The following is a 23,016-nucleotide window of genomic DNA, read 5'->3' as shown; positions in this document are numbered from 1 at the left end:
GTCTGCACCCAAGCTGAGTTGCTCTGTAACTGAACATACTGAGATATGCACCATTTAGTTAAATATGCCTAACGCCTCACCTAGGTATCATATTTGTGCAGTATGCATCCCTCTTCTATTAAAGGTTGTCCTCATACTATTTCAGGAGTGGAACCTTTAGATACAGATCTCTTCAAATGCAAATGAGTTCTGACCTGTCCCCTTAGGCCTCAAGCAGACAAGGATGTGTTTGGACACCATTTTGATACTGGCCCCTAGTCCTCTTCTCTTACACAAAAGAGAGCTCTGACTTTGGGCCTTAGTTGTGCTCTGTCAAGACAATAAATGTACCACACAAAGGGAGGGTGGTGTGCATGCTGATATCTGCTGCAACTGGGATGTGAGTTCCCTAAATAGATGGAAAGGGTGTACTCGGAAGGTAGATTTATTTTCCTATGTAACACTATCTTCTCCCCAACCACCCAGCTTCCCATTTGCTTCTCTCCTCTTATTATCTATTTTCTTTCTCTCCTTCTTTGCGCTCATATACCCTCGGGTCTTGTTGGTGCTAAGCAAACTCAGTAAATACATTATTACATCTGTAACCTTTCACAGAAAATAATAATATTACCTGGCCAGGAATAATTCATTGAGGTGACCTAGCTGCAATCTGATGTTTCTAGAACATTTTCTTTGTGTCTTTGATAATATTGTCCCTTTTCTTTTTCACTAGATAATCCCCCCTCCCACGTCATTCAGCTGGATGCCATTCCTGCCAGAGTTGGAGGATCTGTCACCATTCCCTGTGGATTCACGTACTCTGGGAAGCTGGATTTCAGCAAAGATCTCAAAGTTAGTTGGAATGCGGGGTCAGGGGATCTCTGCCTGAACTTTAGTAACATCTACAATCAAACTAATAACTACATGCATCATGACTACAGAGGTCGCGTTACACTAGTTACAGACCCAAGGGGCAATGGGACAAGTTCCCTTCACATAACAGGTCTGACGGTAAATGACAGCAAGAGGTACTGCTGCAATGTGATGGTGAAGGACAAATGGATTTCAAGTTCTCACGGCACAGAGCTTGTTGTTGGAGGTAAACATTGATTTTCTTTTTTAATAACCATACATTTTCTGAATGATTACAAGTATGACTGGAAGGTCTCAATCCGCAGTCATGACAGATATAACGAGAATAAGCCAAGTCCTACAGTAACAAAAATTCACAATGCCATTTAGGACTATAAATATATTTTAAACCAAAATGTACAAGAGGAATACTTTTTATTGTATACAGCAAGAAAGATGTAGTGCTCTTGGTGAGGTAACCAACGCTCAGTGTGTTGCATGTTCTTGTGCATTAGAGGTAGTTTTAGGTGGGACCTCTTTAAGGGTTGTGTTATCTTTTTAATGTCATTCTTCAGACAGTTTCATTACTTATGTTCTGGATCTGGACTTGTGGAGACTTGGGAGCTGACTGCCTTGACTGAAGGCAGGTACTCGGCTGTCTTCCCAATACATCTTTAAAACGTTTTCCTGGACTCACTGGATTTACAACATGGTGCAAAGCATGTTAAAAGTATAATGATCTTTACGCTTGACTATTGGAAGTTAGGAGGGGTGACATATTGCAACTCTATTTTTAAGTCAACATTACATTGACATAACATTTACACCACCTTGCAGTTTTCTTAATATACCCGTTTGTGTTCACATTTTTCACATTTTGATTATAGTTTGTTTTTTATATAGTGCTGCTCTTACTCTAGAGGTGTTGATGAGTTTTGCAGTTTACAAATCTTGGGACTTGGATTCCTGGAAAACCAACTGGTATGGCTAATTTATAAGTTAAATGGCTTTTTTATCAATTGATGATATTGTGTGAATGTGAGAATGAGTCAGTTATAGGGTGGGAGAGTGAATGCATGGATCATTGAGTGACTGAGAGCATGGCTAATGAATGGGTGAGTGAACAGATGAATGGTTGAGCGAGTCACCTGTGAAAAAATGACACCAGAGCCATGCTTAAATTTGATGGCTAAATGAGAGGTCAAGTCACTGAATTTCCTGCACATCAAAGTGGCCACTTCTTGGCTCTTAGGATCTCTACCTGTTAAGAGTGAGGGACTCTGGTATACCCGAATGAGGGACTTGGCGATTGCCAAATGTGTTCTTGTACATAGGAAGCTGCATGCTATTGTATCTCAAAGAATAGTACTTAATTTGAGATGGTGGTTGCTGGTGGGGACCACTGGCACCTTTTTTTGCGGACCAGCACATCTCTTTCTGCAAGAGATGGAAAAACAAACAAAGTAGAAAGATGGAAGAAGAGAAAAACGGATGAGCCATCAGGAAGTTAGAAGGCAGAATCCTGTTAGAGTGAGTTAGAGGGACAATGAGGATCTGGTAGTGGATTAAAGATGCATGAGGTGGATTCAAGACTACCAGCCTTAGTATTTAGTGTGCCGACATTTAATTGCAAAAGACACCCAAATGATGGACGGAATGCAGCAAGTTTCTGATCAGAGCTTTGGGCGGCGGCATTTATGGCGTTACAAATTAAGCACTGTCAAAGAAGTGTGAAGTTTAGACTGCGAGATTTCTCAGTGAGTACATTGCTCTCTGCTGAGACCTGGTGTCACCTATTCACATCCAGACAAGCCTAATTTAACATTTTATCCTTTTGAGATTAGGAAACTAAATACACTTAAAATGGGTCAAATTAACACCTGTTGAGTGCAGTGCTTCAAAACATCAAACCTGAAATTCAAATTAGAATATAATATATAGAAAATTGTTCTGGATACACAGGCATTTTGAAGAGCTGGTATGAATTTAACTTTGCATAAGAATATTGTATTGTGCCTCACTCTACTGACGAGTACCAAATTCGAGGTCTGGTATTCAGTGAGCCACACCAAGCAGAATGGGAATTATTCATCAATAGTTATGCATAGGATTTGAGGCACTCTGCCTGATTTCCCTAGTAAACTCCCATGCTGGTCCCTGAAGCACCCACTGAAGATGATGTTCTATTTGATCGCTGAATGATTGTTACTAGGGATCGTTTAAGGTAAGTGCAGGTTTCAGCCCGTGTGTCCTGTAAGAGAAATTGCTCGGGCTTGTTGTCCTGCCTGTGCTCAAGAGCTGGTAGCCCCCATTGGAGATGACTGTAAATGAATGTACATACATTGTATGTTTGAAGCATGAACCTTGGAAAAAGATCCAGTCAGCACACGATTGATGGGTAGCCGGTATCTACAAGCCAGAGTGGAATGTTACTCTATTTTGATGTAGTGTTCCTTTAAGACAGTTATACTCAAAGTACGGCCCGGGGGCAGCATGAGGCCCTCTTGACATTTATATGCGGCCCTCCTGGTGAACAACAGCCCGAGCTGCTGTTTAATTGCTGAGCACTAACATTCAGAAAAAAATGTAAATAAACAGGCAAGCATTATTAACCTACAAATAAATGCTTGCCCATTTATTTAACATTTTGTGTACCCCCTTTTACAATCCTTGACACACCCAGGACCCCTATTGCCACCCTGCTGACATCAGTACGGCCCTCGGTCACACCATAGACCCTACTTTGTGGACCCTGGGTAAATCTTTGCGAGTACCCATGCTCTAAGAGATATGTCTTCAGCTCTTTCTTGTGGCCTTTTTGGGAACTTGTTTTTTTAAGTGATAGGCTCATATGAGAGCTTCACTTTTGAGCTGGTAGTTCCCTGTGCGGCAGGTATCACCTTCTGCTAAAAGATGGCGTCTACATTTAGTAAGTGATAGATCAGTTCACTGATAGACTTGTGCGTTAAATTAGTTTCTTCTTAGCTCAGAAGATCTGAATGAATGAATGAATGAATGAGAGGACTTATAAAGTGCACGGTTACTACTTGAGTATCCCGGCGCTAGGTGTGTGGCAAATATAGAAGTCAACGACAATCTATTCTTTAAACAGGTGGGTTTTCAGTTGCTTACGGAACGGTTTTATGTCTGGTAGACTTCTGAGGGAAAAAGGAAGTTCATTCTAGTCTTTAGCCACCAGCAGTGAACAGGCTTAGCCACCCCACATTTTCTTTTTTTTGCGTGGGATGGACAGAAGATGAGCCATCTGCGAGTGCAGTGATCTTGGTGGGCAGTAGTTGTCAGTCTTCGTGGCTGATAGCTGGTGCCTGTTTTGTAGAAGGCCACTGTTAATGCTTTAAAGATGATCCTCTTCTTTACAGTGAGTGATCAAGGTGTGTTTTGAAGGATTAAATAATCATTGAATAGCCAAGTTCAGGACTTTTTGTAATCTATGTGTCAGGTAGTCTGGAAGTCCTTTGTACAGAACATTTGCATAGTCTAGTCTGGATAAAATCAGTGTGTGGACAACTGTTTTTGAGTGAGCTTCCAAGGGTGGAAGTTTGATGAATTTCCTTAACATCCTAAGAATTCAGCACAAACTTTTGACTACGGTTATAATCTGAGATTTGATAGATAGGTAGGACAGTGGAACGGCCAAGCCGTTGTCCAACCTTGGATGGGGTCTGATCCAAATAGTAAGACCTCTGTTTTGTCTGGGTTGCATTGTAATGTGTTGGATTTGACCAACTCAACACTGCTGTCATGCAGGCAGCGAAGTTTATTTTAGCCATGTAGACATTACTGTTATATGTTAGCAGCAGTTGGGTATCATCCGCAAAGGAGACACCTGGATACCCAAGGATTTGATGAGTTAGGCCAGTGGTATCAGATGTATATATTCAAAAGAGTAGGGCTCAAGGCTGAGCCCTGAGGTACACCATATTTAACAGCTTTTGTTTCTGAGCGGAATAGGTTGAGCCAGTCCGCCTTTGTCCCCTTTGTTTTTAAAAGAATCCTAGCCAGGCTAAGGCCTTACCTTCCAACCCAATAGAGGTGAGGCGACATAGCAGGATCTCATGTGAGATCAGGTTGAAAGCTGCTGAGAGGTTGAATAGGATCAGTGTGGCATAATGTCCAGCATCTATCGTGAATTTAATGGAGTCTGTGATCTCCATCAGTGCAAATTCAGTACTGTGACGGGTTCTAAAACCGGATTTTGAGTGAAGATTAGAGGTTTGCAAAAATGTAATTAGCTGGGTGTTTACTGGTTTTTCTAAGATCTTAGAGACTCCGGGAAGCAAAGATATTGGTCTGACATTCGATAGTATTTCCGGGAAATTACATATGCCTTTTTCCATGCAGGGGGCACTCTTCTAGAGTCAAGGGAAGTGGTGAAAAGTTCTTGGTAAATGGAACCCAAAAGTTCTAGGTAAATGGAACCCAAGCTAGTCCCTACCAACTTCATAACTTGTGGTGGGAGGGGAAGCCAGATCTACTTTTGAATACGTTCTCTTCCAGTTCCTTAGTTGTTGGGGGAGAAATAGCGATAGTTTGTCCTGTGCCTTAGGTATAGGGAGCTCAGGTTGTTTTTGGGGGCCATGTCTTTTAGTAAAGTGAGGTTATCTTGATTTATTTGTATTTTGTCCTCGAATAACGAGCTTAAGAGAGAATACAAAGAGGCACTTGTCTCAAGTGGTGGTGCATGTTCTTTGGGATCAGTGATGTTTGAGACAATATTAAAAATTTCCTTTGCGTTATTGTTTGCCTTTTCAATCGTGTTCGAGGAGTAAAGTCAGCATGTAGCTTTCAAATTATTGTGGTACTTGCTCATTGCCTCTTTGTATCAGCATTTCTCATGTTCTTCATGGTGTTTCCGCCAGAGGTTCTCAATTTTTTTTGCATCTCCTTCCTTCATCAGCAATTTCAGAAGTGAAACAGTGGGCGGAGTGCAGGTATCTATTGCTTTTCCTATTGAATATAAAAACAGTTCTATTTGCTGCATCAGTGAGCCAGTTGCTCACTGTATCCTCATCATGTATTATATTGCCTGTAAGACTAGGTTTGGTAGCCTCTAGTGCCTCTTTCAGGAGAGAGATGGCTTCTTTGACCCAGGCATGGGTCTTGTGTGTAGTTTTCATTCTCCCTATTTTTGTTGTTGCAGACCAAGACCATGAGATCGGTAGTACGAAGTGGTCGGACCAGGTACCCTCCTGTGGTATGCCTACATCCAATGTGGTGTTTGTTAAAATATCATCTAAACCGTGTCCTGCTTTATGGGTAGGACTATTTATTGTTGTTGAAAGATTGATGTCTGATAATGATTTCAACAATTAGGAAACAGGGTTGTCTAGGGGGTTGTCCAGCTAACTATTAAAGTCCCCTAAGATGGTAAAGATTGTGTAGTTAATAACTTTGTTGCCCAGAGCTTGGGAGATGGAATTAATGAAGTCTCTTGTGTGGCCAGGGGGTCAGTATACCAAAGCTCCTGCAAAGGAGCATTAGGCTGAGGGTGAGATAATGAATGCCATAACTTCAGCCTTTACCATATTGTCTACCTCAAATGTTGTACATTTTAGTGACTTTTTCAAATGCTATAGCTACCACTCCACCCCTCCTACCCTCTCTATCTAGGGGAGACAGCCGAAATGTGGGGAGAGAGCTGATTGTAGGTCAGGACAGGAATCTTCTGTTAACCACGTCTCAGTCATGAGGAGAACATCTAGATGCTCTTCCTCGATTGAGGCATGTTTAGGGATTGACTGTACATTTATGAGTGCAGCTTTAAGTCTATTGTAGGTGACCGGAGTTCACGTTTATATTTGATTCCAGTGTTTAATGGACTTTAGGGAAGATTGAAAAAGTGGCAGGAAATAAGGCGAAAGCACTCGGTGAGTAGGGGCTTAATACATTGCCTGGGACATTTGTTGAGCCGATGTACCACTGCCAAAGAGTAGGTAATTTGAGGTCTTACGTCTGACTAAAACCACCTTGGTGGCTGGCGCTGGCAGAGGTGTAGCTAGAGCTTGTGACGCCCGGGTCTATCCCTCAGATTGCCACCCCTGGGGGGCTGGGGGTGCTTGGGAAAAAGGACGGCGAGCACTTGAAAGAATTCCGAGAGACACATAGTATCGCCGCTAATAGTTACCTCGATCATGCAAGTTACATGCACATACATGACACGGTCCAAGGCTACACATTTGAATAAACCGGTGACTGGCAGTACAAAAGAGAACACACAGACTGCATGATCTATCTGGGGACTCAGAAAAACCGCATGTGACATCCATCAGAGAGCTGCGTGAACAATTACCTGGTAATCCCCTCAGCACAATGCAAACATGCACATACATGACACTGTTCAGAGATCCATCATCTACAGCTGACATTAAATGACCATACATCATGCTCCCCCCATTAAAGCAGTGGAGACCTGCACAAACGAGATGTGCTCTGGGGACCCAAAACTATGGTAACAGTGTTGAAGCCTGTGATTCTTTATCTTTCAAAAACAGCAAATTAAATATTCACAGGGAATGACTCAATGTGTGCCCTTAGAACTAAACGCAGCACAAAGGGGTCAGTCAGCTCCACCTTGACAACACAGACCGGATACAAAACCCACTCTGGTGGCCCAGAGGCAACAACCAGGGGTCGCGTCCTGTCATTACTTCTAAGCAGCAGCAACCAACTCCCTGGGAATGTAAAGACATGCTCCTGGGACCCAAAACCAGCTTGTAATAGTGCATCTCTCCTTTATAGCAGCCTCAGCACACACATGGAGCACAGCCTGGCAGGGGGCCCAAAGCTAAAAGACAGGGAGGGGCGACACATTATCATCACAATCCTTAAACACAGCTGTAGGGGCCATGGGAACATGTTCAACTCTATCCAAGGCCCGGGACAAACTGTTCCGGCGCTGCAGCACTCCTTGAATATTCAGAAGAAAGAAGAAACATTACATTTTTCTGCGATTTTGTTTTCACATTACTTTCATGGTAACCAACAGTGTTAAAAGTCTACAAGAACAGTACAATTATAATAAAGTGTCAAGTACAGAACGGCAAGGCTTGCACACTGCCGGGTGGGGGTCACCTTCAGCCCCTGGGGTGTGAAGGGAGGGGAGGGGAGGGGGCCATCGACCGTTTAACTGCAGAGGATTAGGACAGTCAATCAGATCTTTATCAATAGCCTGTCGTTCGGTTCCAAAGATCGCTCTGGCCTCTTCCCAGATGAGAAGCCTGGGGTCCTGCATGCCCACCTCAGAATCTGTACCCCAAACATGGTGGGAGGGCCCCCTGCACAAGAAGGGTGAGGGGGGAGGGAGACAGACATGAATTCATTATAGTAAATTCACTGAAAACAACACTAAGGTTAATATGACTTTATTGTTAGGTCTTGTAATAAGATAAAAAATATTATTTTAGTTTGCAGCCCCTCTTAATACACACCAAAAATTCAACAAAAATTCAAAATGATGTATAGGAAAGTAAATGAAAACACAATGTTTATTTTTTCAAGTAAAACCTAAATCCAACATTCTAAAATTTTATTTTTCTTGATCTTCGATAAGCAAAATCATCGATGTCATAGTCGAAGTCTACTTCATCACTCAGTTGTTGTTCTATAGACAGTATGGCAAGATTTCCTAAACGTAAGGCACGCATGGTAGATCTTAGGTAATTCTTAATCAATTTCAATTTAGAAAAACTCCTCTCACAACTAGCAACACTTACAGCAATTATGAGGAAAATTTGCAGTAGTATTACAATAACTGGAATGGAGTTCTCAAGACTGTATTTTAGAATAAACTGCAAAAGTTCAAGGGGACTGTCCTTCCATGTCTCTGTTTCGTGTTGCGTAGCAGCAACAGAAATAAAACTCTGAAGTCTTTTTCTCTCAACGTGGAACTTTTCCTCATTAATGTCATCATGATAATGATCTAGTTGACATTTGTATTCATCATTCAAAAGATTCGATGGTGTAAGGAAAGCATATTTTTCAGCAAGAACATGAAGTTGTTGAAATCTTGTCGTGATTTCTTGGATCACTCTGTCCAGTGAAGAAAACATTTCTCTCCTCAACTCAGTTTCGTATGACAATTCAGCATCTCGTGATTCTTCACCTGCCATTAGTTTCTTCTTTCTACACCGACGATCCATGACTATCCCAAGATCATCACAAATTTCTTTGGCGTAAGCTACTGAATTGTTAACTAATTCAAACCTATTTTCAGTTAGAAAGACTTTTAAAGCATTGAGTTTTATGTCACATTGTTGTATATTTAATCCTTTGGTTTGGAGGTAGACCTGAGTGTCGTTAATTTCTACAAGGATGGATTCCCACAGGCCAAGAAAGCACAGGAAGGAAAAAGATTGTAAAGTAACAAGCAGCACACCAGCATCTGACCTGGTAACTCTATTTTCTTCTTCACCAGTTAAACGTTCTACAGCATTTAAGGTTTTTGAGTAATTCTTTTTTACAACACTCACAGCATCTCCCCGTGCACTCCACCGAGTTTCTATTACACGCTTGACACTTTGACCAGTGACTGAAGTCAGAATATCCCAGCGATGGGCCGAGGAAGAAAAAAACACGAACAAACGCTCCACAGTTCCAAAAATGGTGACAGAATTCACTGCAACAGAAACTGCATGTAAACCAGCCAAAGTCAGTGAGTGGTTTGTACATGCGATAAATTCTGCTTTTCCATTAATTTCCTTGATGCGTCTTTGAACTTCAGTATGTTGACCAGCCTGAGGTTCCGTGAAAATCGTCACGGTGTTTTGGGCACCGAATATGGACGAATTTGGTATCTATGAACCGTAAATGGCGAGTTCGGTAAGTGTACGCGTTTTCACTACACTACCTGGCTTGGTTCGCCTTATTTACGTGTTTCTACATCTGAACCCGTGGGTTCCATTTTAGATACGGCATCCATTTTGTTTCTTGCCCTCACGTAGTCAGTGAACAGGCAACTGTCCGCACCGTGACCTTTTAGTTCCCAAGCCATACGGAAGACGCATATTCCTTTCATGCGCCTTTATGACCGGAGGAATGACACTGCAGAGGCAAATGGCTCAGCTTGAGGGTAATCTTGCCGTACCGGCCTATTGTTTCAGCCGTGCATGTGCTGGGATCAAGCTCTTTGATGCTATGATCATGTTTCCAATATTACCCCCACACTCTTTTCTTAAGGTGTGCCTGACTTCCTAGCAGCTGTTCTTGTCTCTTTACTCTTGCTCATTTACAACTCAAGTGGAATGTGCCTAACGATGGGAAGATGTGCTTTTACAGTTGGGAACTGGTAATGTTACTGTGATTATGTTCCGGAGTTCTGAAAGCATGAAAGCGACCCCTTTTGAAGTTTATTGTGGGAACTGAGTTGTAACCTTTTGTTCACATGTTGTGCAATGGCAAAATATTGTATAAAAGAGAGCGACTCACATATGCAATTTGAAGCAGACTCGTAGAACCTACACGCTGTTGTACTTCTAGTGACTTTTGCCTCCCTGCAGTAATAAACTCTGATCTTTGACGCCGAAGGAAGTCTCCCGTGTCTCTGTCACTTGTGCGCCGAAACAGGTATCCCACGAAGGTTATAGGTGTTGTTCCCTGGCACCGCTGGGCCTTAAATAGCTCAGTCCTTCAGTTGGCGCCCAACTCGGGGCGACATCGACGGTACCGGTCCAAAGCCTGACGATTGTGAGGAACTTCGTGTGAAATCTCCGAGGAAAAGGTGCACCCCGCTTCATCGATCCCGTTGTCGAAATAAGTGGTCCGACGATTTTTTCCCGCGAAGATTCCCGCCTCCTGACGGCTGCGACGGACCGATGCCCTGACTGTCGACCTGTTTTCGACGCCCGGTGTAGACCTTTCGTACGGCGAGACGATAGACGGGCCTTCCTGGTGACGCCATTGAAGTTCTCAGTTAAGTATTTGTGGGTCGCTCCCAGTCCTTAGTTGTTGTCGAGCTTTTTTAAGCTTTGTTGTATGCATGGTTCCATTGCATTTGTGGTTCTTAGTTGTTGGTCCTTACTTGTTATTTGACAATTGCAATTGCCAAAAACCGAGGGTTTTGTTTTTCACGAAGAATTTGTGTTTCGGTAACCCTTGAAGTTTGATACTACGTTAGTGTGCACGATGCCTAGCCATAGTGGATTTCTTGGTTTTCTTAAATGTTGCAACAAGGATTCCCGGTTGGAGGACTCGTGTCCGATACCTCCAGTTGGAACTCCGATATATGAGCTCTATAGTCGACATGGGGTGGGTCCTATTATTTATAATAAATATTGGGTCCGTTACACGAGAAAAGATGGTGTCCTTAGTTGGCCACCGCATGGAAGTTTTGAACTTGCGATTTTAGATAATCTTAATGCTAAATTATTTAAAAAGAAAGCTAGGCCAGCTATGTTTGATTCTTTTCGGTTATGGCGTAAAGAGGCCAAGCAGAAAGAAATCAAACAGCTTAAAAAGGATCGAAGAGAAGGTTTCGTTCCGATCATGCAAGTTGTACAACAATGTCAGCGAGATAAAGAAGAGAAAGAAATAGAAGTTTCCACTAGACTACATCACATGAGGATAGACAAATGTTATCCGGTCTTACCAGCTAGTCTTGATAAGAAAGAAGAGGATTCAAAGGAGGATCCCCTGTTAGCGTATTTGATGAAATCGCCACCTCCTTATGCACAGGGTGCTACAGCCCCTATAGTCCCTCCAGTAGGCCCGCCTGTCGTTCCACCTGTTGTCCCTCCTGTTGTTCCGGCGACCGCTGGTCAGCCCGTTGTTAATGCTACGTTTGTCCCACCACCTGTTCTTATTCCTACTGCACCTTTGCCTGTACCCCTTCAACCGCTAGTTTCTGCTACTTCGACTGTCTCGTCTGTCTCTACTGTTCCTACGTTCACTTCTAATATTGTCGCTCCTGTTCTTTTTCCTACTTCTCCTTCTGCTCGTACCCGTATCCCTAATACTGTTGCTACGCTCTATTCACCACTATCTGGATCGATACTGCCACCCAGCGTTTCTGAAACTTCTCAGAGACGAAGTCAAATCCCTGGTGGAAGGGAGAGAGAGACGTTAGTGACAATGGCACATAGGTGGATAAGACATCCTGTTAATTACCCTCCACGAGTGGTCTTCGACACGTTTTCTCAGTTTAATGAACCTACACAGAGATTTGTGTTCGAAGAGATGTGTAACTTTTTGAGGGAGCAATGGTATAATGATGATCTAGATACCGTACCGCCCGACATGATTGAACTTCAGAGTCAATTTTCAAATGGTATGATTGTAGGTGGAGATGTACGACGTGCCTTAGAGCGATTGTTAGCCCATAGGTCAACAGTGCCTTCTCGAGTGTCGTTTGATGACGACTCTGAGAATTGGAAAGCGGCTCCTGGTCAGTATCCTATGAGGGAGGTTCCGCCAGTATGGATGCCAGGTGATCCTGGTGCTGCCCCTCCGGTCCCTCCACATTTCCAAAGAGTTTGGATACACCTCCCATGGAAGCGATCAGAAGTCTTACAAGTCAAACAGTCCTTGCCTGATCCACGCAAGAATCCGGCGGGTTACTACAAGGAGTTGTCTCAATTGGTAGATGCTACCATTATGAACCTTGCCGACATCGACATGCTGTTTGGTAATGTTGTACCACAGCCGGTTTGGGCAAAAATTCGTCAGGAAAATCATGCGAATGAGTTAGGCGGTGATTGGGCTACAATAATAGCGGCTGATGGCCGACAAGTTGGTGGGGCTAAGCCTGTGCAGGTAATTTCGGACCTGCCCCAGAGAATAATTACGCTCATGAAAACGCTTATGCCGGCGATGAGAGTAAACTGGGATAAATTATCAGCTTGTAAGCAAAAGAAGGACGAGAGTGTCTCCGATTTCTTCACTAGGTTCGAAGAGGCATTTGTCGATCATAGCGGTCAGGATATGGGCACTGAGGAAGGCCAACGTTTATTTGTCGATAAATTCGTATTAAATTTGTTGCCTGAACTATGCAACAAATTGAAAAATTCAGAAAGTGCATGGGCTGTCTCAACCACTGCACAGATATTAGCAACGGCTCAATATTATGAGAATAGGGAGAAAGAAGAAAGTGATCGTGTAGATAAAAAAACGAAAGAGCTCAAAATGAAGGTTTTGTTGCAGCAAGCGTATCCTACACGTTCGAATCAAAATGAGTCGCAACAACAATATAGACCACAATCACAGTCCTCCAGAACACAGCCACGTTCTGACTCCTCTGACTATAGATCTACACTTGGGTATAATCAGTGTGCGTATTGTAGAAGGGAGGGTCACATAAAATACGACTGTCCCGCTTTGCGTGACCGTCTTAATGGTGTATCGTCACGAGGAAGCCGTGGTGGTCCTCAGCAGGCATCTCGAGGTAGAGGCCGCGGTACTATTCACAATCAGAATGATTGCCCTCAGAATTCATCAGATACGAATAATTGTTTTGACCAGCGAAATGCGGGGTCAGTTAGATCTACACAATATCATGTGGACGATTACTACGTTGAACATGAGACTGTTGCAAACGATCATTACTAGGACAGCCACCGACAAAGAGAGGGAGTAGTATCAGTTCCGGTTGATCAGAGTGGGCCTTACGTCGCAGTAGCTACTTCTGGCGTAGTTGAGCCTTTTCTGTTAGACACTGGTGCGACGAAAAGTTCCATCATGCATTCGAAACTCCCTGGCGCACCTTTGTCTGGCTTAACAAATGTTTCCGTTGGATTCTCTGGCGCCCCTGTTAGCAATCCTGTTTCCAGCCCTTTGCCACTTACGATTGGCCCTCGTGAGCTGGAGGCTCCATTGATTCTATCTACTGGTTGTGGTGAGAATCTTTTGGGCTTGGATTTGTTAAAACGGTTATATGCGACTTTGTATTGCTACCCTGAAGGAGTGGAGCTTACATTAGGTCAAAGAGTAATCTCTCCTATGTACTTGTCGATCGATAAACTCCCACCGGAATTGAGCTCCCTTCCTGCGTCTCTATGGGCCACAGGTCCCAATGATGTGGGTCTCTTGGACATCCCACCTTATATGATCAAGCTGAAACCAAATGTGCGACTGCCACGTATACCACAGTATCGTATCTCCATTGAGGGAGAACGGGCGCTATTAGCGATTGTACACGATCTGATCAAAAAGGATGTCGTTGAAGAAACTCGAGGAAATGTGTGTAATAGTCCTGTACTACCAATTTTAAAACGCACTGATCCATCTAAACCTCCTGTGTACCGTTTCATAATCGATTTGAGAGAGGTGAATAAAATCGTGATTCCACAATTTCCCGTGGTCCCTGATATCACGGCTTTGCTGACCCTGATTCCAGCTTCTGCCTCCTGGTTCACGGTGATCGACCTAAAGAATGCTTTCTTTAGTATCCCGATCGCTGAGGAAAGCAGAGACCTATTCGGATTTTCATTAGGTGGTCGCAGTTTCAGACTAAAACGCGCACCACAAGGCTATTGTGAAAGTCCGTCGATCTATAGCCAGGCACTTAAAAGCCAACTGGATGCATTTGTGTTACCGACGGGTGCGGCTTTGATTCAATACGTTGACGACCTCTTAGTGGCAGCTGATACGGAGGCTATTTGCAAAACGGCTACAGTATCACTATTGCGCTATCTACATGACTTACATCACAAGGTGTCACCTTCCAAGTTGCAATATTGTTGCAAAGAAGTAACCTACTTAGGTCCCTTATTGTCAAAAGAAGGGAGAAGGTTGACCCCAGAGAGAATTGCAGCGATTTCTCGAATGACTGTGCCTAAAACTCAGAGAGATGTACGTGCCTTTCTAGGTATTACGTCATACTGCAGACAATGGATCCCAAATTTTTCACTATTGGCGAAACCATTGGTAGCTCTCACGTGCAAGGATGTTCCGACTCCTTTGCCATGGACTGAAGAGTGTCAGAGAAGTTTCTCTGAATTACGTGATGCGTTGTGTTCGGCTCCTGTGTTAGGTACTCCTGATTACAGTAAGCCGTTTACACTGTACGTTCACGAGAGGGATGGTTGTGCGTTGAGTGTTCTGGCGCAACAATTTGGTGACAAACAGCGCCCATGCGCATATTTTTCTTCGACCTTAGACCCAGTAGCTAGAGCTTTGCCGAGTTGTTTAAGAGCAACAGCGGCAGCCGCGGCGTCCATTCGACAGTCCGCAGGTCTGGTCATGGATAATATGCTTACGGTGATGGTTCCGCATGCAGTTGACACTCTCTTGAACCGAACGAAAACTCAACATTTGATGAGCGCAAGGTTGTCTGGGTATGAGTTGACGTTACTCGCTAGTCACATACGCATAAAACGATGTAATGTGTTGAACCCAGCAACATTGTTGCCGATCAACATGGAGTCAAGTGGTGAAGCACCACATGACTGTTATCTGAGAACTGAGGAGGAAACAAAGGGTCGTATTGACCTGAAAGCTACTCCATTGGTAGATCCCGATGGTACTTTGTATGTGGATGGTTCCTGTTTTAAGTTGCCGAATGGTGATGTGACGACTGCGTATGCTGTAGTGACATTGAGTACGGTTGTAGAAACTGCAAGATTGAGTCAGAATTCGGCTCAGGCTGCTGAGCTGATCGCCTTGACAAGAGCGTGTGTGTTGTCCAGAGGAAAACGGGTGAATGTGTTTACCGACAGCCAGTATGCTTTTGGTGTGGCGCACAGTTTTGGGCGATTGTGGAGAGAAAGAGGATTCTTAACGTCGCATGGCACGAAGATTCAGCATGGTCAGCTTGTGAACGACCTTCTAGATGCACTTACATTGCCTAAGCAGGTGGCAATAATCAAATGTAGTGCGCATCGGAAAGTGACGGATGATGTTGGTCGTGGTAATGCGTTTGCAGACGAGATTGCTAAGGAGACAGCTAAAGATCTGACAAATCGAATGTATGTTACGAGTTCAGTGAGATGGCCAACGGAGACTAGTATGTGTGAAGACACAGTTGAGAGTGTGAAGGGAATACAGAATGAGGCCACTGAGACGGAAAAGACTAAATGGAAAGAGAGCACGGGGAAGTTGGATGAAAATGGATGTTGGGTTGATTTGTCAGAAAAACAGAGATGGATGATACCAGATGCATATGTGCTCGCTGTTGTTACAATGGCTCATGGTACAGCACACATAAGCGCAAAAGGCATATGCAAGTTGTTGTCTCCTGTATGGAAGAATGATGGTATTACTAAATGTGCAGTGAGAGTGGTTAAGAATTGTATGGTGTGTTTGATGTATAATCCGGGGAAGGGCACTCCCACTCCACCTGGTCATTTTGCCCCTCCTACATGTCCTTTCGAAGTTATCCAATTGGACTTCATCCATATGGAGAGATGCAACAATTTGAAGTATGTGTTGGTTGTAGTATGTGCGTTCTCCAGATGGATTGAGGCTTACCCCCTTAAGGATAATACTGCCCTATCCACAGCAAAAATTCTGCTCAAAGAGTATTTCCCCAGATACGGCATGCCTCGGATTGTATGGTCGGACAACGGAAGTGAGTTTGTGGGAAGTGTGATGAAGAGTGTGTGTCGTGGCTTAGGTATAGTACAGAAATTTCATAGTGCTAATCATCCTCAGTCAGCGGGTTTGGTGGAAGGATACAATGGCACCCTGAAACTGAAACTTGCAAAAATTCAGGCAACAACTGGTTTATCATGGCCAGATGCTTTGCCTCTAGCTCTCTTATCGACCAGGGCAACTGTGCACTCTCGAGTAGGGCTTAGCCCATATGAGATTGTGTTCGGCCGCCCTGCTAATATTTGGGGAGTCCCGAGACCTAAAGAATTTGATAGAATTGAATATCCTATGCTGATTGATTATCTCCATGATCTGACTGCTAAATTGAGTTTGATTCATCAACAGGTCTTTGAGGCTCTGCCGTCACAAACAGAGGGTCCTGGTCATTGGCTGCAACCAGGGGACTGGGTCCTCACCCGTAACTTCGGACAAAAACGAAACCTTGAGCCGAGGTTTGTGGGACCCTTCCAGGTGCTACTGGCAACAAGGACGGCGGTTCGGCTGGAGGGACGGAAGCATTGGGTGCATGCCACCCACACCAAGAAAGTCCCGCTTCCTTTGCCGGCGGATACTTGGATAATAAAGGGTTTTTCCTCGTCCGAGACCGACGCTCCACAACGCTTTGTCCCGTTCAGCGAAGCTCAGCCCATATCTGACACCCTTGTTGATTCCCCTCAAACAATTTCCTTTCCATCAACCTTGAAAACTTCAAGTGCTGAATAATTGTCTGAACAATCGAACACTCATTTGCCATCCAATTCACTGTTTGAAGATCAGACACGCCCTGGGAGCAGCCGATACTTTTTTCGCCCACGCACAAAAGACTAATAAAATAATCTTTTTTTTTATTTTTGGATCCCACAGTAACCCTGAACATTGTGGACATTTTATATGGTGTACCTTTTTCCCTTTTCCGTGCAGCCAAGAACCTTATAATAAATTGAATGTTCAATTTATCTAGAACCTATCATCCGGGTTGGCCGTAGGGCAGTGCGGGTACTTTCTTCTGGTTAGCAGTTATCGACACTAGGTCGGTTTCTTTTGTCAATTTCTGGGAACTCCTGGGAATTGATGATCGCTACACAGAACGAAGTGCGTCAAGAACGTCGCGGACGGTCGTTAGAGGATGACATTTTCTAAGCTGTCGAAAAGAGAGAAAATGTCGGCGCAAAGATCTGCATTAGATAAGGTGTTGCGTACAAAATGTTTCTTACTACAGGTTTTCATGTTGTTCCTAACTGTTTCTATGCTGCTGGTGGGTGGAGTATATTATGGTTTTCAATCATTACTGCCTTCTGCCTTGCCTACCTCTCCTTCTCATGATCTAAATTTCGTCTCTACTGTTTCTCCACATTCTTTTCACATACTGCCCCAACATGAGCAAGTCAGACGTGCGGAATTTAGAAACAATTCTTTTGTGCAACTTTTGCATCAGATGGTGGTAAATACTACAAATTGTTGGGTGTGTGGACTAATGCCACATACCATGGACAGGGGTATCCCGTATTTTGTTCTTCCGTACAGTCCCCAAGGGTCAGCTCAGGCATTCCAAATCATGTTCCATAGTGCACTAGATTCCTACCCCCACCGAGAGCCACGCTCAGCAAGCTTTGGTCCTGGCCCATACCATAAGTCTCTGGCGACAGCGATTGCTGATCTAAATAGAGACATTTTTGATCCTTCACTTATCCCAGAGGAGGAAGTGCAGGCCTACAAGTACCTTAGTGAGGCTGAGTATAGTATATCAGTGGGTGATAGGCAGCTTAAAAGCTCATCTCCAATCTGGATTGTACCTCACCTAGGCCACTTTTGTCTGCAAGGTCATGGCCGAAATCCAAGAGCCCAGCTTGGGAAGAGCGCTTGTGTGGATACCTACGTTCTACCGATGCTCTCTTCCCCCGTCTTCTTAACTGCCAAGGGTACCTATTTTGTATGTTATGATCGAGCATATACGTGGTTACCTCATGACTTCTCGGGTACCTGCTATATTGCAAATCTCTTGCCTCCGACCTTCACTGTTGCCTCAGATTATCACAGAGCCAGAGTTCAGAGAGGTGTTATTAGCAAAGAAGATACTGCCGGTCAAGAAGCAGGAGACTTCTTTAAGGGTTTCCTACCCATTTGGGGCCCTATGGTCAATAGCAGAAATCTGAGACAGTTAACTCGTGTAGTAGAGTCAACTGCTAACATAACCGCAAGTGCCCTTGGTAATTTGACAGCAGAGCTTCAAGCGGATAGGCTTATGACGTTACAGAACCGTATGGTTCTCGACATTGTTCTAGCAGATAGAGGAGGTGTGTGTAAGGTCATCCATTCGAGCTGCTGCATATTCATACCTGATAACGCTCCAACGGTTTATCAAGCCATCTCCAAGTTGCACAAAATCTCGGAGTCCATACACGTGGACGAGGGAGATTGGACGCTTCTAGGATGGTTTTGGGGCCTGATGTCGACCTGGGGTTGGAAGATTCTGATGATTATAGGGGTTGTTGTGACGTTCCTGTTCACGTGTTGTCTTTGTGTACAGTGTGGTCCTGCCTTATGTGGCCTTTGTGCTACAACGTGTATAAGAAGGCCGACTGTTTCCAGAGAGGCATTGATGGATAGAATAATGTTCCAGCAACACCTGAATGATCTGATGAATATCGAGATCGATTCTGATTTCGACTAGTGCTTGCCTACATGAGGGCAAAAGGAGCGTCTGAGGTTCCGTGAAAATCGTTACGGTGTTTTGGGCACCGAATATGGACGAATTTGGTATCTATGAACCGTAAATGGCGAGTTCGGTAAGTGTACGCGTTTTCACTACACTACCTGGCTTGGTTCGCCTTATTTACTTGTTTCTACATCTGAACCCGTGGGTTCCATTTTAGATACGGCATCCATTTTGTTTCTTGCCCTCACGTAGTCAGTGAACAGGCAACTGTCCGCACCGTGACCTTTTAGTTCCCAAGCCATACGGAAGACGCATATTCCTTTCATGCGCCTGTATGACCGGAGGAATGACACTGCAGAGGCAAATGGCTCAGCTTGAGGGTAATCTTGCCGTACCGGCCTATTGTTTCAGCCGTGCATGTGCTGGGATCAAGCTCTTTGATCCTATGATCATGTTTCCAATATTACCCCCACACTCTTTTCTTTAGGTGTGCCTGACTTCCTAGCAGCTGTTCTTGTCTCTTTACTCTTGCTCATTTACAACTCAAGTGGAATGTGCCTAACGATGGGAAGATGTGCTTTTACAGTTGGGAACTGGTAATGTTACTGTGATTATGTTCCGGAGTTCTGAAAGCATGAAAGCGACCCCTTTTGAAGTTTATTGTGGGAACTGAGTTGTAACCTTTTGTTCACATGTTGTGCAATGGCAAAATCTTGTATAAAAGAGAGCGACTCACATATGCAATTTGAAGCAGACTCGTAGAACCTACACGCTGTTGTACTTCTAGTGACTTTTGCCTCCCTGCAGTAATAAACTCTGATCTTTGACGCCGAAGGAAGTCTCCCGTGTCTCTGTCACTTGCGCGCCGAAACAGGTATCCCACGAAGGTTATAGGTGTTGTTCCCTGGCACCGCTGGGCCTTAAATAGCTCAGTCCTTCAAGCCATCACAGCAGCATTATCATATGCATGTCCTCTACAATTTTGAATATCAATTCCGTTGCTTTCTAAATTCTGCAAAATCATAGTTGAAATATTCTCAGCGGTTTTACCTTTTGTTTCAATGAAATCGACAAATGATTCCACAACCATCACTTTATTTCTATTGATCATAACGTAGCGTACAACTTGGCTCGTCTGATCCTTATGAGAAATATCAGGGGTGCTGTCGAATATCATAGAAAAAAACTTTGCTTCTTTTACTTGCTCAATAACTTTGCTTCTTACTTTTTCTCCCAAAATGTCTATAAACTCATTCTGAATAGTAGGCGACACATAGGATTTAGCATACTTTTTTCCCAGCTTAATTCTTACAGTATGCTCACGTAGCACTGGATCGTATTTCGCCAACAAATGAGCTAATTCTAGAAAATCGGCTCTATTTCCGGTTGATTCATGTTCATCATCAGTCTTGCAAAGAATTCCTTATCGTTGACCCCGTAAAGCCAAATTAAATTAAAAACCTTTAAAATTCACTGAAAAAAACATAGGTTTCAGACATGTTATAGTTAGGAATTAGCATTGAAAAAACCTCAGAAATTCACTGAAAAAAACACAGGTTTCAGGGGTGTTATAGTTAGTTGGACATTTCACTCCTACAAAACCATTGAAATTCCCCTGTTATAGTTAGTTGTACTAACTATAGCGCACGCGCCCGCAATCCACTGCTGATGATGTCACATATTACATAATTCATGACATGGTCAATGACATCACTGATGACATCACTGATGACATCTCAAATGACATCACTGATGACATGATCCAGTGAATGTGGTTTGGTTCGATATTTAAATATGTGTTATATATATATAGCTATCTGCCTTGAAGTCTGAATTGATGTATAAGTGTCACAATTGAGAATTTAGTAGCAGAGTGAATGACTATCTAAGTGATTAATTTAAAGTGTCTCACTAAATATATGAGATACTGATTAAAATTTGTAAATAACTGTATCACTCTATCTCTTGATGTGTAAAGTACTACATAAGTTGGTTACTAGCTATGTGACAGTGTAAATGAATGTGTGTGTGGTTGGGTGGGAGGTGTGTGACTGTCCAAAGATGTGTAAATAATTGATTTAGTAGGTACATGAGGTTTCGCTGTATGTGGAAACAGTTGTTTGAGTGAGTGATTCTCTTTATGGGTGTGATGATGAGTAAATATATTTAAATGAGTAAATACATTTCTCAATAATACATGTCCAACAGACTAGAAATAGAAAAGGCAGTGTATGTGACAGTTGTTGTATATAAATAAGTATACATGAGACTCAGTGATTGTATGAGTGTTGTATGGATAACTGTATACTTGTAATAGTGATTTTATAGCACACTAAGTATGAGTTACTATCTACATGAATAAATAAAGTGGTCTTTGTGTAAGTGTGTACCTTAGTAAATTTAAGTATGAACAATTGTTTGCATAAGTGAGTAGCATAATTGCATAACTGGATATAATGTAAGCTGGTGTGTAATGTTGTTGTAGGTGTGTAAGTATATTTAATAGTGTTGTATTGATCTTTGTTACAATGTATGAGTGAATCTATAGGTAAGTGTTTACATGTATGTGTAGATCTAGGAATCACTAAGTGGCTTTTTAGAAACTTGTATTAGTGTGTCAATGCTTTCAAGTTTTAAAAAGTTATATTAGTGAATGATAAAATGAATCAAATAGTCACGTGGATGATCTCATCAGTGATGTCATTTGAGATGTCGTTAGTGATGTCACTGACCATGTCATGAATGACGTAATATGTGACATCATCAGCAGTGGATTGCGGGCGCGTGAGTTATAGTTAGTACAACTAACTATAACGGGGGAATTTCAATGGTTTTGTACGAGTGAAATGTCCAACTAACTATAACACCCCTGAAACCTGTGGTTTTTTCAATGAATTTCTGAGGTTTTTTAAATGCTAATTCCTAAACATAACATGTCTGAAACCCACGTTTTTTTCAGTGAATATCAAAGGTTTTTTAAATGATAATTCCTAACTATAACATATCTGAAACCTATGGTTTTTTCAGTGAATTTCAAAGGTTTTGTAAATGACAATTTTTAATTATATTTATTCTTATATTTTTTTTTTTTATACTGATTTACCATTTTTTTTAAACTATTTATTTTTAGATATTTTATTTTTTAAAATACATTACATTGTGTGGCCCCGTTCATTTTACTCTTTTTGGCCCCTGGACACCATCCCCTAGAGCCTGATCTGCAAATCTAAATATACTCATTTTTTTTTTATAGGAAGGGGTTTCCTATGGAAGAAAATACAAATTACTTATAAGTATACTTAGAACTACTTTTCAGGGTCAGTGCTGGGCTAAAATATGCAGCACTGGTTTCTCTCCTGATAACAAGTGAGTAAATGGGAATTCGTTGTTCGGATGATTTTAGGTTAATATTTTAAAGTTCCAAAACTCCACACTTGGAAGAATTTACAAGTGAAACTAGTCAATGTTAGCCTATGAAAGGGAATTTACGTAACATGTAAATAGTTTTATCTTTACCTTTTCTTACTCAATAACACATCCTGCATCCAGCACTGCTGCCTCTCCTCTAAACAGTTGAAAGAATGTTAATTACCAAAGACTCGCGGAAGCCCACGTCTCTTTTTTATTTATATCGCTAGAATGCGCGGATCATACGGGCACCACGCGATTTTACCCAAAAAAATGTGTGCACCCCCTAAGCAGACCTAGAGGATCAGAGTGTGTCTACCCTCCCCCTTTTCACGTTTCAAACACACATTTCACACGATTCTTCAGCCTCCCTTGTACCAAGGCATAAAATGGCTGCCAACAATTTCTGGTTTCGAATGTTGACAACCACTTGACAGCCAATTAGAATTCAGCGTGTGATCGGAAGGGTGTGCTTATGGTACGATGACGATCCGTGCAGATGAGCCTCAATTACTTCTCTTTTATCAATGGGCAGAGGTGTCATTCCCTTTCCCTCGCTGGGGCCGGCCCATTAACATAAG

The 23,016-nt window shown here is 42.9% G+C and overlaps 1 protein-coding gene across 2 annotated transcripts in view; it reads left to right on the top strand.

Moving 5' to 3' along the window:
- Positions 1-23,016, top strand: part of LOC144821270 (uncharacterized) — a 715,860-nt gene that overhangs the window by 377,241 nt on the left and 315,603 nt on the right. For both annotated transcript variants that reach the window (XM_078678101.1, XM_078678100.1), the window contains exon 3: positions 713-1,078. In XM_078678101.1, coding sequence (XP_078534227.1) covers positions 713-1,078 — 366 coding nt within the window. The remainder of the gene's footprint in view (positions 1-712; positions 1,079-23,016) is intronic.

This window comes from Lissotriton helveticus, chromosome 2_2 (assembly GCF_964261635.1).
Source record: "Lissotriton helveticus chromosome 2_2, aLisHel1.1, whole genome shotgun sequence".
Classification (NCBI taxonomy): domain Eukaryota; kingdom Metazoa; phylum Chordata; class Amphibia; order Caudata; family Salamandridae; genus Lissotriton; species Lissotriton helveticus.
Note: the sequence above shows the minus strand (reverse complement) of the source record. Positions and strands in the feature narration are given on the sequence as shown.